Source organism: Lutjanus erythropterus, chromosome 8, assembly GCF_056507025.1.
Source record: "Lutjanus erythropterus isolate fLutEry1 chromosome 8, fLutEry1.hap2, whole genome shotgun sequence".
NCBI classification, from domain to species: Eukaryota; Metazoa; Chordata; class Actinopteri; order Lutjaniformes; family Lutjanidae; genus Lutjanus; species Lutjanus erythropterus.
The window spans coordinates 39,390,051-39,405,000 of record NC_139324.1 but is presented as its reverse complement, the minus strand read 5'-3'; the positions used below and the strand labels follow the sequence as shown (position 1 = coordinate 39,405,000).

General features: G+C 39.9%; 1 protein-coding gene across 2 annotated transcripts in view; it reads right to left on the bottom strand.

Moving 5' to 3' along the window:
- Window positions 1-14,950, bottom strand: part of pde9aa (phosphodiesterase 9aa) — a 42,807-nt gene that overhangs the window by 7,294 nt on the left and 20,563 nt on the right. Inside the window, exons 5-11 of one of the 2 annotated variants that reach the window (XM_084725510.1) lie at window positions 13,581-13,635; window positions 9,897-9,967; window positions 4,209-4,293; window positions 3,646-3,706; window positions 1,573-1,647; window positions 848-934; window positions 632-736 (exon numbers count right to left, since the gene is read on the bottom strand). In XM_084725510.1, coding sequence (XP_084581636.1) covers window positions 632-736; window positions 848-934; window positions 1,573-1,647; window positions 3,646-3,706; window positions 4,209-4,293; window positions 9,897-9,967; window positions 13,581-13,635 — 539 coding nt within the window. Of the gene's footprint in view, window positions 1-631; window positions 737-847; window positions 935-1,377; window positions 1,453-1,572; window positions 1,648-3,645; window positions 3,707-4,208; window positions 4,294-9,896; window positions 9,968-13,580; window positions 13,636-14,950 lie in introns of both variants that reach the window. The other variant, XM_084725509.1, reaches the window with a different exon arrangement.

The window sequence follows — 14,950 nt, the reverse complement described above, 5'->3', positions numbered from 1 at the left end:
CTGTTTTCAGCTTGATTGGTGACCAGATTCTGTGCTGTTCCATGTACATGCATGTTCTGCACAGAATCAGATTTTAAATCACTATTTTGAGATACAAACTAATTTTTCTGAGAAAGTTTCACATTATTTTGAGAAAGCCTGTGATCATAATGACTTACAGGATCCTATTTTCTGAATGGGGTCTAATGGGGCTTTTCCAGTGCTGCTTTTTGCCACATCGAGTCAAACAGTGGGCTGTGGTGACATCTAACTGGTTGACCCTCCTTTCTGCCCCTCAAAAAACAAGTGTTGTGACACTCAGCTCGTGTGCAGGAGAGCAGAGAGAAAGACATTCCTTAAAGTCTCTGTCACTTCTAACAGAGTCTTCACGTTTTGAAATAGAGTTTCTCTCCCGTGTCGCTGTTTGTACTTTCAGGTATCTGCTTTATTTTATCGTTTAACATTCGTGTTAAGCTTCTGCTGATGAGACCCCTGGATGTAAACATTTCTTGTTTGTGCTGCTTCATAATAAAAGTGTTTATATGAGAATAAACATACTAACTGTGTGGACACCTTATTTTCTTCTCAAGTCCTTATCGAGTCCAGTATCAAGTCTCACAGAAGCGGTCAGGTCTGTGTGAGTCTGGTTTACCTGCAGGCTGCAGAGGCAGATCATGCTGTACATCATCTGAGTGACACAGAAACAGTGGCGGAAGTTGTGGAACGGGTTGTTCTTGTAGTTGTCATGAATACAAAGCTGCACAGACAGAGACAGACAGACACAGACAGAGAGACAGACAGGAGGGGTGAGACCTGCTGTTGGTTTGTATAAAACTGAGTCTGTATCTGCAGATGGTCCGGGTCTCACCAGCCATCTCTTGAGTGTGATGGGGTTGATGCTGAAGTCTTTGACCAGGCCCAGGTCGTGGTACATGTGTTCCAGACAGCTCAGCATCTGGAGGAACAGACGATCCGTGACGAATGACATCAAAACATCGTGATTTAGCTCCTCCTCCTCTGTCGAGTTTTCTCAACAGGAGAGGACAGGAGGTATTATTCCAAGATTAAAGAGTCGTTTTGTGGAAGAGGGACGGGACAGGAGTTATTCTTTAATAATTAATCTGTTGATTGTTTTCTCAATTAATTGATTAGTGGTTTGGTCTGTAAAACGTCTTGTTTTGTCCAAAACACAAAGACACTCAATTTCAGTCAGTTTAGAGTCGGTACTGTCAGACTATTACTTAAAGTCATAATACTGAGCATGAAATGATTAAAAAACACATTCACTGATTGATAATTTACAACTTAATCATTAGTTTATTAATCCATAATAATGAAGTTATTACTCTGACCTGGATGAAAAGTTAATCAGAGGATTAATCAGAGCTTGAGTCTCACCTCATTGGGCTCCCACTGCCAAGCATCGAATGTAGGCAATCTAAGAGCTTCTATTGTCTCCTTAGAGAGGTGGTACTACACACACACACACACACACACACACAGAGGACAGACAGGAGGACCGGGGGGACACAGACAGGAGAGGAGAGACGGGGATTGTGGGTGAGACGGTTTCAGCGTGCTGCTCATTCTTACCTCGTTGGCCTCCCACAGCCAGACGTCAAAGGCGGGTTTTTTGAGGGCGTCTATGGTCTGTTGTGACAGCATGTACTGCAGGCAACAGAGCTCGCTGTTAACCCCGTCCACCTCCGCCTGGCTCAGGGGGCATATCTCTACACACCTCTACACACACCTCTACACACACCTACACAATCCTATACACCTCCACAGACTTCTATACAGTGTTGTGCACGTTCACACTTAAAAAGAGTGAGTTCAAAGTTCAGTTCACTGCGATTTAAATTAACTAGTTCAACTTCATTTCCTCCATTTTTTAAATTTTATTTGAGATAGAACCTCCTCCTAATGACATCTTCCTAAATTCATGTTTTAATAAAAATATATGAATCTTGAAGATGACATATTTTTAGTTATTAACAACAATTTATAACAATCTGCGAATGTTTAACAGCAGTCATATTATAACTTATAAGATTATAGGTCAGCAAAAGTTTAAGTTTGATTTCTAACTCAAAAATGTGTTACACAATAAGGTGCCTAAAAATTTTGAGATGACTCAACTTTTTTTTAGATTTGTTTTCTTCACTCAGCCTAAATTCATTTCTTTCTCATTTATAAAATATTTAACATGTGTATACACACATGTCAAAATGATACAAGATGATGCAAAATTGGTCAGACACATTTATACACAAATGAACTCTAATAAAGATTTACTGAAAACTTCAGTTGTGAACTGGGTTGCGATGGTTTGTCATTCTTTAAAAGTGGGTGCCCAGAAAAAAAAAGTTTGGGAAACACTGTTTTACACTACAGCAAACCTAAACACCAACATGCTGTTAAAATTTCCAATGGAGAAATCAAAATTCTGACTTTCCAGTTCAAATTGAACGCACCATAATGCATGAAAACTGCAGGGAGATGAAGAGGGAAGCGAGACAGAGGAGTGAATATGATGCAGATCTATCTGTCCTTTTCTCACTGTAGAGACTCTAGTCTGCAGTGTAGTTCACACACTTCACAACACACAATCAACCAAAGTTTCTATATCACCTGGACATTTCTGTCCATATTCACACGCTTCCTTTCAGCTGACGATGTGAGTGCTGTTATCTCTCTCAGGAGTAAAAGTCACTCATGTTAACTGATTGCAAACTGATCCATTCAGTTCACTGTTCACAAAAAATATGAGTATGTTCAATGAACGCTGCTCTTTTATGGTGTTCATGCACAACACTGCTTCTACACTCCTCTACAATCTCACTTTATTTTCCTAAATTCTTGCTTGTAAGCTGTGCAGATGTTTAAATTCTGTTCAGTTATTAAATGTGGAACAAACATCACTAACAGCCATACAGTCATGAAGGATTTGCTGTCAAACTACTTATCAAATCTTGTCAAGCTGATTATCTCACACTGACCTGACTGGTTACCTGACTGGTCACGTCTCCACCGTGTTTGTAGAAAACCATGTTTGGTTTGTTTTTTGACTACATGTTCATGTGGAACCACGTGTTTGAGAACAAATGCCACATTTCCACCCAAGCATTTTCACACTGTGGACTTTGGTTTGCACTTTTGTACTTTTCAGTTCGATCTGGACCAAAATTACAGGTGTGGAACCTCCCCTGACCCACGAGCCCGAATTCGGTCCAGTGAAAAGAGGTGGTTTCAGTCCGGACCAAACTGAACCACTCTACATGTCCCTGCAATGTCACACCGTAACATATCATTTGTGATGTTATAGCAGTGTTAACTTAGGCCTGGGTGATACATGATGGTGAAGTTTCATATCAGTCGATATTGATAATTATTGATCATGTAGGTTGTGACTGATTACATGTTTTGTTTTGTGAAAGCGGTTGAAGTGATTCTACATGTCTAAGATTTATATCTGCATCTTTATCTATCTTTAATAAAACATTTAAATACAGAAAATAAAAACATCAAGACGGCCTGTTGACTCAGTCTGACGACAGAAGTGGCTAAAGACCAGTTCTCTCTGGTTCCTGGAACCACAGTGGAGACGTTGGTGTGACATCAGCAGACTCGCCTGGCTGACAGACACAGTGAGTGGGAGGAGCTTACCTTGGGGTATGACGGCACGTCTCTGCGAGGAGTCAACTTCTTATTGTCCTCCAGGAAATTACTGAAAAAAAAAACAAGAGCTTGAGGCTACGAATTAAAAGAATAAATGACAATATTATTATGAATACTTCTAAAATATTAATAATACATTAAATTCAATTTGAGTCATTTTTTAAAGAAAAAAGTTGAAATTCTCTGATTTCAGTTTCTTCAATGTGAATATTTTCTGGTCTCTTCACTCCTCTCTGACATTAAACTGACAAAACAAAGACATTTTGGACTTTGATCAACATTGTTCACCATTTTCTGACATTTAAAACAAATAGTTATTAATCAATTAATCAAGAAAATAACTGGCCGATTAATCGACTATGAAAATAATGGTTAGTTGCAGCCGTGGTAAACTGAGCAGCTGATCTCTGACGTTCAACAGAAGCTGATTCCAATAATCAGGTCTAATCAGGATCATCAGTCCCTGGACTCTTCATCAGTCTGTTAATAAGAGACCGTCCTCTGTGAAGACATCAGGGACACTCAGAGATCATTATTGCTGTTGTTGTCACCTGTTGTTTCTGGATGCCATCTCCTCGCGGAGCTTCTTGATGTCGTTGCGACATTTCTCGATCTCCACCACCTTCATCCCCTCCACTGCAGACACACACACACACACACACACACACACACACACACACACACGTTTTATTAGCCTCTTAACATTCAAGTAAAATGAGCCAGAAACTTCTATCTAAGGCAGACATGAAGAAACATGAAAGCTGTTATTTTTATTATTCATTTCCACCTAAATATTTTTGTTGGAAACAGAATTAGCTGTTAAACACAAGAGAACCACAGCATTTAGTTTCACCTTCAAATCGTTCAAATCTGATGACAATACCACAGAAAACAAAAACACACGTCATTCTCAGGGTGTGTGTGTGTGTGTGTGTAGGTGTTTTTCAAATAAAGGCCATTTAGAGACTCCAGAGGACCTTTGGTAACCATGGTCACATATCTGGGATAACAAGGCCTCCAGTGTTTTACATCAGAACAGACCATCATCAGAACTCTGGGCTCTAATGAAAGCTGAGAATTAAAGGTTCCGGGTTCATTAACACCCAACAAGTCCTGCTACAGTTACTACACACTAACAAGTGAAAGTCCTGCTTTGAAAATGTTATTCAAGTAAAAGTATGTAAATCTCAACAGGAAAATGTCATTTGAGCGTTTGAAGTAAAAGTACTCAATGCAGTTGTGTTTGAAGTATTTTGCATCAGACTGCAACCAATGATTATTTTCATCATAGATTAATCTGCTGATTATTTTCCTGCATTAATCAATAATAATTGATTGTTTGGTTTATAAAAAGTGAAAATAGTTACATTATATAATATTAACATCATTTACAGGAAAAGCAGCAAATTTTCACATCTGTGAAGCTGGAACCATGAAAGGTTTTTGCATGGAAAATGCCTAAAACCATTATCAGAATAGTTGCCAGCGATGTTCTGTCAATCGATTAATTGATTAATTGCACGGTCGCAGCTCTACTTGTATCAGCGGTTGGGTAGCTCTGGTTTCTTTACTCCTCTCTTACAGTAAACTGAAAGACATTTGACGATGTCACTTTGGAAAACAGTGATCAGTGATTTTTCACCATTATTTGACATTTTACGGACCAAACCACAAATCAATTAGTAATCGATTAATTCAGAAAGCAACTGACAGATTAACGGATAATGAAAATAGTCATTAGTTGCAGCCCAAGCAGAGATCAAACAAAAACATCGCATATTCAGAGCTGCACAACATGGTAAAAAAAAAAAGTCATATTGCATTTATTTTGTCTGAAATTGTGATTGTGTTATTGTGTTTTCATTCATCTGCATCTCTGCAGCACTCCAGTACCTCATTATAAAGCTGTTTAACACCACATTTTTTTTGTTTTTTTAAATGCAATTTAGTTCTATTTCTGTGATTTGGACTTTGCCATGTTGCAGTTTCAATAATATTATGATAAACTGTGCAGCCGTGATAATCCTGCAGTGATGGACTGGAGCATAAAGCCACTGCAGGAGATACACAGACAACAACAGGCTGAAAGAACCTTTTAGTTCCTTGAAAACTATTTCCAGGGACTAAAAGTTCTGGGTACTGTGGGTAGAGGCGTGGCTTTAGTTTCAGCCAATCAGAGACCCTGCAGAGATCTCCATGAAGTTCAGTTAAGGGCTGGAGGTGTAGGAAGTGGAGGAAACAGATCCTGCAGCTGTACGCTGCTCTCACTGAGGCTGCATCAGCCTGGATGAATCCATCAGTATTCATATTAAAGGTTCAATCTGCAATATTTTCCTAAAAAATGAACATGGTGGTGGCATCTATATTTGTATTATTTTGTATTTTTTCTCATTGTTTTGCTGCTCGAGACATTTCACCAAACCAAAAATGTTGGTATTTGACGTCCTGATGCATTTACAAACAGCTCAGACAGATCCTACTGAATCTCCCTTTAACAGCTGTCCCATCGTATCAGTAACGATCGATCAATCGATCAGCAGCAGCTGTCAGAGCTCTCCATCTGCCTCCTCTCTTTCATCAGTTCACCTCCTCTTCATTCTGAAACTGATGGGAGGTCACCTCCGACAACACTCCAGCTCCCACTAAAACAGGTGACCATGGCGACCAAAGTGATGAGAGGATGGAGATCTGTGTGGGCGCCACACTGTTGCCGTAGCGACCAGGTATCCAGGCAATTGGCATGCTTGTGTGAAGTGGCTGTGCGTCAGATGTGAAACTACTACTACAGTAAAAAAAAACAAAAAAAAAAACACAGCCAGGGCTCTGAGAAAAAAATCCGCTTCAGGTCTGGAGGAAAGAAACCCTGAGAGTATTTTTCAAAGAGTTGAGTCATGAAACTTTATCATCAGCTGGACGTCCGTCTGCAAGATATCCAGGTTTAAATCAAAAGGCAGAATCGAAGGAATTTGAACTGAATTTATGTTGCTGGAAATATATCTTCTAATATCATATTCTAAAGTCACTGCACTGTCATTGTTTAAAGCTAATCTTTTTTTTTACCCTCATATGGATTGTGGAAACACTTCACTTTGTCTTTCTCTCTCTCTCTCTCTCTCTCTCTCTCTCTCTCTCTCCCTCTCTCTCTCTGTCTCACTCTTATCTTATTTCTAACCAAGTTGTTTTTGTGCTTAATTTAGAGTTTGAGATCTGCACCTGAACCCAACCGGACCCAGTGCCTTCAGGTAGGGTTGGGTCTTATTTCTCTTTTGCTGCAGCTTCAACACTAAGTTTACTGCCTGTGATCTGTCGCTGTCGGACTGAACAGCCTCATGAAAGTGAGATTTTACAATTCTTCATATGTCACAATGTCTTCATATGCCACGATGTTAAATACAGTCGGCTTAATAATTCAGTGATCACTCAAAGTTAAAAAGCAAAACTATAAAAAAACTCTCTCTCACATGTTGTTAGGTTTCAGATGGATTCTTCAGGAGATTTTGATTTTTTCTCCAGTCAGAGCCACATTCTGCCGCAGCTCAGACCGTTGAAGGTAAATCCATCATATGCTGCATCTCTGCCCAGTATTTCAGCGTTTTAGATAAAGTCTGAATCCACTGCTTCTGCACTCTTTCAGCTTCTCTTGGAGTTTTGTCCGGTCGCAGCGTTAAAATGACCTTCTGGTCACGTGAGACAGAGTCGCAAAATGATACCTTGTTCTTCATGTCATACTCCCAGTCTGTCTCCTCCTTTCTCCTCCTCCTCTCACTTCAGCTGCCCTGAAGTGAGGACAGGTGTCATTCTGTTTCCCGTTCACAATGTAATATAAATTTTGTTTAGTCAACATTCGAAACTCAGCTCTGATCGAAGCTCACACCTGTTGATCAGCTCACCTTCACTTCACTTCAAAAGAAAGCCTCCCCCAGTGGAGTTGGGGAAATCGCCATGGTGACCAAAGCAAACTCAGGTCGTGTTGTCATGGTGACTGAAAGGGGTTGGCTCTGCTATTATGAAACTGCGGCCGCGTCAGGTGGTGAAACACATGTATGTAGCCAGAGACAGGCGAGTCAGAGGAAGACGCCGCTGCCAGAGACGGAACACGTCAACGCAATCTGGTGTTTGTTAATGCACGGATTACACACGGCCCACACACATGTGGAAACACCAACACACATGCGTGCGTAGGTGCTTCTCACACACCACGCCGCGGCACACACCTACACACCCAGCAAGGTTTCACACCAGCCCTGCTCTGACACGTCACATCGTCCTGGACAGACTGATGGGGTTTCTCATGTTCACCGTGTTCATTCAGCTTCCTGTGAGTCTGACCTGGACCATGGAGACGAGAATTAAAGGGCGATGACACCATGATTATCTGACATGTTATTTCTGCAGAATATCCTGCAAGAATGCGGCATGAATCCACCCTCAGATTCTCGTACAGTGTCAGACAACTTTTAAAACCAATCATGATCATCGTGAGCTCCTCTCTGTTGAGACTGAGAGTCTGCATCACATTCTTCTCATCAATCGCTCAAATTTAACTGCTTTCTGATTGTTTTCTCACTGTTAGACTAGTCGACTAGTCTGAATTAAAACCTGAGTTTAATCTAATTTGCAGATGAATAAAAAAAGCATCAAAGCAAAAATCATTTAAAGGTGGATATAAAACCCAACAACCAGCAGCTGCAGCAGCTCTGCAGAACACGCATGAAACAGTCACTCAAATCTGAGAGCCTGACTGCTGATTTTTTTCTGCTGATGAAAAACAACTGACTGGTTGTACAACTCACAGACTGAACTCGACCTTTATCTTTAATCACACGTATGAGGAAGGATGTAATGATTGCAAAAGACGACTGATTAAATGTTCCTGTAGGTAATTACTATCACAGCTGTCCCGCCGAGAACACTGAGACCTATATTATAAAAAAACTGGCTATCACAACACCTTTATTGATTGTGCTTTTTTTATAGCTGCCTTTTATCTTGGGAGAACTGACACAGGCGTCCCGAGTGCCAAGATGCCATCAGGTAAAAACAAACTGCAGCTGTGCAGCGAGCAGGTCGACGGCCTCAGAATAATTAACTTCCTCCTCACAGTTAATAAAAACAAAAAAAAACTGTAAACTGATAATCATGTGTGTGATCTCAGAGTGCAGGTTGTATAAGATGACGATAGACGTTCATCTCTGCTCCAAATGGGTTAAATGTGGTCAATGTTCAGCAGATTCTAATAACGGCACAAGGTCAGCAGTGTGTGGTGGTGGGTTAGCAGACCACAGCACCTCTGAGGCTTCAACTTATCTAATCACGGCGTCATAAACGATGCGGGAACACAGGTTCAGACGACATGCACTGGAAGCATGCAGTTATCTGAAATATGCACACTAATCAGTCCCAGAACTACTGTACAGAACTTCATTATGATGTTTTCTCTGCAGGTTTAAAGAGTTAAAGGTAGCTACAGTGAACTTCACGCTGCTGCTGATAACACACGACAATCTGAACGGATATTTAAGGCTCTTTCACCGTATTCACACGGCGACCATTTTCCTCTGACGTCACGATCAGGGCGGGAAGCTCAGTTGTCAAACTGGTTGTGAGTCGTACAAAAACAGAGAATCTGACAAATTGTTATCATTTCACTGCTTACTGATTGATCAGCAAATCTAAAGATAATGGATAATAAAACTCTGGAGGGACATCGGGCCGTATTTCAAGCAAAAACAACATATTTGATAACCTGTTAGCTTCCGTGAGAGAACAGCCTGCTCAGGTGTTTTCTCACTGATGACATTGTTTCCTCAGTTCCTGTTTTAAATGAGAGCTCTTCTTATTATAGTTCTTTATTTAAGCACACAGTTTTTATTTTGGGTGTCTGTGGGTGGAGATTATTATTTTATTGCGTGAAGCACTTTGTGTTACATTTTATTCAAATGAAAAGAGCTATACAAATAAAGTCTGATTGATTGATTGATTGATTGATTAATTGATTGCCTGTCTTAGTTTGGATGATAAAGTGATTTTTAATTTGGTTTAACTTCTTAAACTATGGGCAACTTGTTTTCATGCAGCTGCAGCAGAGGTGCAGAAATTATGGTCACTTCTGGCTCCAAAAAACCAAGATGGCGACGGCCAACATGCCAAATTTGATCCACTGGACGTGTCTCTTGTCTCTTGACAGCTGAGGACAGACGTGTGTTAATATTACAGTGGGACTGTGGGAAAAGACTTACGCTCGACTCTTTTCTCCAACATGGCGAGACGGTTGGTGACCTCGGTCTTCAGCTCGTTGATCTTGAACGCCCTGCCGACGGATGGGGGTGCAGGTAGGAGACAGACAGAGAGGGGGACAGATGAGACTTTGTTTCCATGACAACAATAAACCATCCTGTATATTTACACAAAAACAGACAAAACAGCTTCGAGCAACAGAGCTGAACAGAGAGAAATAAACATTTATCATATATAAACTACGGCTGCCTGACTGTGACAAAGATCATAACTGATTGATTGTACCTACATTTCCAGTAATAAAAATACTTGAGAGAGAAAAAAAGGAAAATAGGTAGATATATCTAAATGTACGTAAAAAGTAACAATGACCAACAACAACATACAACATCTTTATACACATCAAGTATTTAATAAAGTATAACTGCTTCATATAAAACTGGACTTTCCTTTCATTCCTGCTCTGCTTTATTTTTTTATTTTTTTATTTTGACATGTATATTGAACATATCTGCAAACTTACAGAACTGCAGTGATTAGAAGATATATTTATTATTTAATTTGCAGAAAATCAACAATAAACAACCTTCATTATTTGCAGGTCATTTATGAGATGCAAATGAAAAAAACATAAAAATCTCTGGGTTAAAACTGGATTTATTTTGTTGTTCTGACTGTTTGCTGTTATTGATCCTGATCCTCTGACCGCAGTCTGCAGAGTTAAAGGATCTGATCTGGTTATAACCAGTTCTCAGTCTAACATGATGAACATTTTTTAACTCCTTTAACTCACAGACTGATATTTTTAACTGGAGGCAAACAAAGGCTCCGACCCACGCTTCCTTTATGAAGGATGTTATTATGCAGCAGCTGTATTTAGAAACATGTTTTCTTTCCTTCTCCTACTTCCTTTTTTTCATTTTGATTTTTACTACTTAAACTTATCTGAACATTTTCATGCTGTCGATATTTGAAATAACTTAAAAATAAATTAAAGTATCAGGTGAGAATAGGCACACAGCAAATATTCAGCTATTTACACCCAGTTAGTGTCAATATGCTTTTAGACTTACTTGAATTATTGTTTAGTTTTTTTAATTGTTATTTTGAGCTTTCAGTCAGTTTGATTAGGTTTAGGAAAACATCAGGGTTTATCTCTGCCCTGCAGGTGTTAACAGACACACTGGCAACTTACACTCCAGGTGCAAATAGCACTTAAGATACTGAAAACTAATTTGCATCATGTCACTGTGACGTAGTTTGTTTGTAGCCTAACATTAGTTTTTGACCCTGCCGACTGCATTAACTCTGCCCTGATCTAAAATTCAGTGGAAAAATCCAGCTGACTTGGTGAACATTCAAAGTTTGTGATTCTGAGGGAAGCTGAGTGACGTTAACTTCCATGTCGACCCACAAAAACACGTCATACCTGCAGCACTGACGGGAAATTTCACCTCGCTCACACAACACACAAAGCAATACTCAGCACCCCCCCCCCCCCCCCCGTGTGTATGATCAAACTCAAAGTGATCAGATGATTTGTCAATAATTCTAGCCTGAAAAATCTTTCCTCTCAGTTTATGTAATGACTCTATTAGTGCCGACACTTCATGTTATCAGACTCTGTTATACAACTTCAGATCTGATCTGATTATTCCTTCTGCAACACTGCAGTCAGATCTGCAGCTGCACTGACACACAATTAATAACAACACACACACACACACACACACACACACACACACACACACACACACACACGCACACACACACACACACACACACAGTATCTTCAGTCTAATCTGTCAGTCTAATGTCCTGCTGCACCGTCCCCTTTGGACTCCTGTCCTGTCCACATCTGCTCTCTTGTCTCAGTCTGAGCACCAGAGCTGCAACAATTAATCGATTAGTTGCCAACTATTAAAATCAATTGCCAACTATTTTTATAATCGATTGAGTCTCTTTTTTTCCTAAAGAAAAATGTCCAAATTCTCTGATTTCAGCTTCTTAAATGTGAATATTTGATGTTTTCTTTACTCCTCTCTGGCTGTAAACTCTGGAACTCTGAGTTGCGGATAAAAAAAAAAGACATTTGAGGACGATGTTCAACATTTTTCACTATTTTATGGATCAAACAACTAATCAATTATCCCAGAAAATGATCGACAGATAAATTGATAATGAAAATATTCATTAGTTGCAGTCAGAGCTTCTTAAATGTGATGATTTGCTGCTTTTTTTGTCATTTGTGACAGTAAATGAAGAGTCCTTGGGTTTTTTGGACAGCTGGTTGGACAAAAGGAGACATTTACAAACGTCATTTTGAACTTCGGCGAGAATTTGTCACTATTTTTTGACATTTTATAGACTAAACAAAATCAATGAATCAGTAATGATAATAATTATTAGCTGCAGACCTACTCAGCACCAGTGTCAGCCAGTGCAAACCCTCCTGTCCTTGATGTGTGATCAGAGCATCATGATAAGAGAGCTGAAGCAGAGAAGCTGCAGTGAAATCGTGTCTCTAAGCCAACAGAGGCAGATATGAATGAGTTGATAAAGAGACAGAAGCACCACGATGAAGGATTAAACGCACCTGAACACGTCGAGGCAGACTGCAAAAAACAGCTGCATGAACCAAGATGTGCATTATCATCAAAATAGAAAAGTTTGGGGTTTTTTTGTGCACTAGAAAAAACTAGTCTGCAACTATTTTTATTATCGGGCTGCTTTTCAGTAAAATCACAAGAATTAACAACCTGACTGAGAAAGGAAGAAATATAAAAGAGAATGATAGACACTAAAGAAATGATTCACAGTAATTAAGACACAACATGAAGAAAATATGCAGACGTTAACGCCTCCACATTAGGAGCTGCAGGACTGACAGTTAGCTGCTCAGCTGCTCACCTCTGCTGGGCTCAATTAGTTTACAGCTATTTTTATAACCGATCAGTCATTTCAGACACTTTTCAAGCTAAAATATTGAACATTTGCATTTGCTTGCTTTGCATTGCTTGGAAACTGTGTCACAATTTTTGATATTTTATAGACTAAATGATTAACCATGGAAATAAACAGACTGATAATGAAAGTAACAGTTAGTTGCAGTCCTGGTTACCAACTATTTTAACAATCTATTAATAGTTTCAAACAAAACACTCTCTGCTTCCAGCTGCTCAAATGTGAAGATTTGCTGTTTTTCTTTGTCAATAATGATGGTAATTTCAGACTCTTTAGGTTTTGTAGCAAATTTCATACAAAATAATCAGACTTGTAGATTAATTGACAATAAAAATAACCACTGTATGCAGCCCTACCTTGCACCAGTGTCACAAAGTAAAACTCCCTGAAGCAGAGATGCAGCAGTGAATTCATGTCTCAGAGCCAGAAGAGGCAGATTTAACACCTCATGATACGATGAAGCATTAAATACTCCTGTCTGTGATTATAAAACACTTAAAAAAAAAAAAAAACAGCTGCAAAAGGTGCAGCATCATCGAGCTACAGCACACAGTTATTTTTCAGAAAACTCACAAGAATTAGTAACCTGACTTTTAAAGGAAGACGTGTAAAAGAGAATGATACACTAAAGAAATGATTGACAGTTATTAACACATTGAAAAAGGACATAATGTCTCCACATTAGTATCTGCAGTAAAACGAGTCGACAGTCAGCTGCTTACCTTGAAAACTGCTCGGCGACTTGCGTCAGTACATTCTGAAAGAGTTCCTCTTTATCTGTGAGAGAGAGCAAGCGTGGAGCTGTGTTACATATACAGTACACACACACACACACACACACACACACACACACACACACACACACACACACACACACACACACACACACACTGTCTACAGGCTGTTGGTCAAACACAAAGACACAACACACACACACACACACACACAGAGGTGTCTGTGATAAACAGCTTGAGACAGAACGTTTCATTATCAACACAATAGCAGTTAGAAGTGCAGTGCATCAATAGATGTGATAAACACACACATACAGGCATGTACACAGGTTATGTAAGCCAATCAGAGCATCAGATGGCTGAAGCAACAGATGGCAGAGAGAGAAGAGCAAAGATAAATAAAACGTGGCCCCGTCCCGTCCCTCTGCTCTCACCATCAGGGAACGACTGAAGTGAATAAAGGAACCGGCTGACAGCCTGACGTGTTAACGAGACATATCTGATTCCTCTTCCCACACACACACAAACACACACTGGGAACAAGTTGGTCGCGCACACACACACATGCACACAACAAAGCCCCACCACTGGCTAAAAGCTCCACTGCTGTGGGCAAAGTTCAACCTGCCGCGGGCCAATAAACTAACGGATACGAGAAATTGTAAAAAAAAGGAAAGGTATTGTCGGTCGGTGGTTTGTACATTGTGTCACTCACATTCCATGTTTCACACGGGGTCGCAGGTCAGCGCTGAGGAGAAACAGCGCTGTTAAAAAATTCCTCTCTGTGATTAATTAAGCCGTTCAGCTGGAGTGACTCAGCTGACTGGATCGCCGGAGGAAGACCTGCTCAGATCTCCTGGTTTGAACGATATCTTTGGTCACAGCGTTCTGTCGCAAGCGTTCCCGCCTGCCCTCCTGATTGTTCCACCAATCCATTTCTGTCTCCGGGTTTCTTTCCAGGAAGAACACAGTTCTCCTGTGTTTCTCCCGATTTATGACAAGTTTTCACACCTTTTTCCTTTCGGTTATCACAACCTTTTTCTGGCACAATGCAGCCTGTAGGCCTGAGTGATACAGCTGAAAACCAATTATGATAGAGAAGTTTCAAATTATAATCATTGATAATTATTGATCATGTAGGTTGCAGGTTCCAGTAATTTTAAACATCTAAATGCACACAGTAATGCCACTGCAGAAAATATTGTTAATATTTAAGCAGAAAAACTAAAATCTGAAGTTATAAACAGACAGAAGTGTCCAGTGTAAAAGAGGCTTTATATTCTTCATGCAGCAGATTATTAAACAACAGTGAAGGTAAAAGCACCAACACATCTGTCTGATAACACATCTGCACTGAC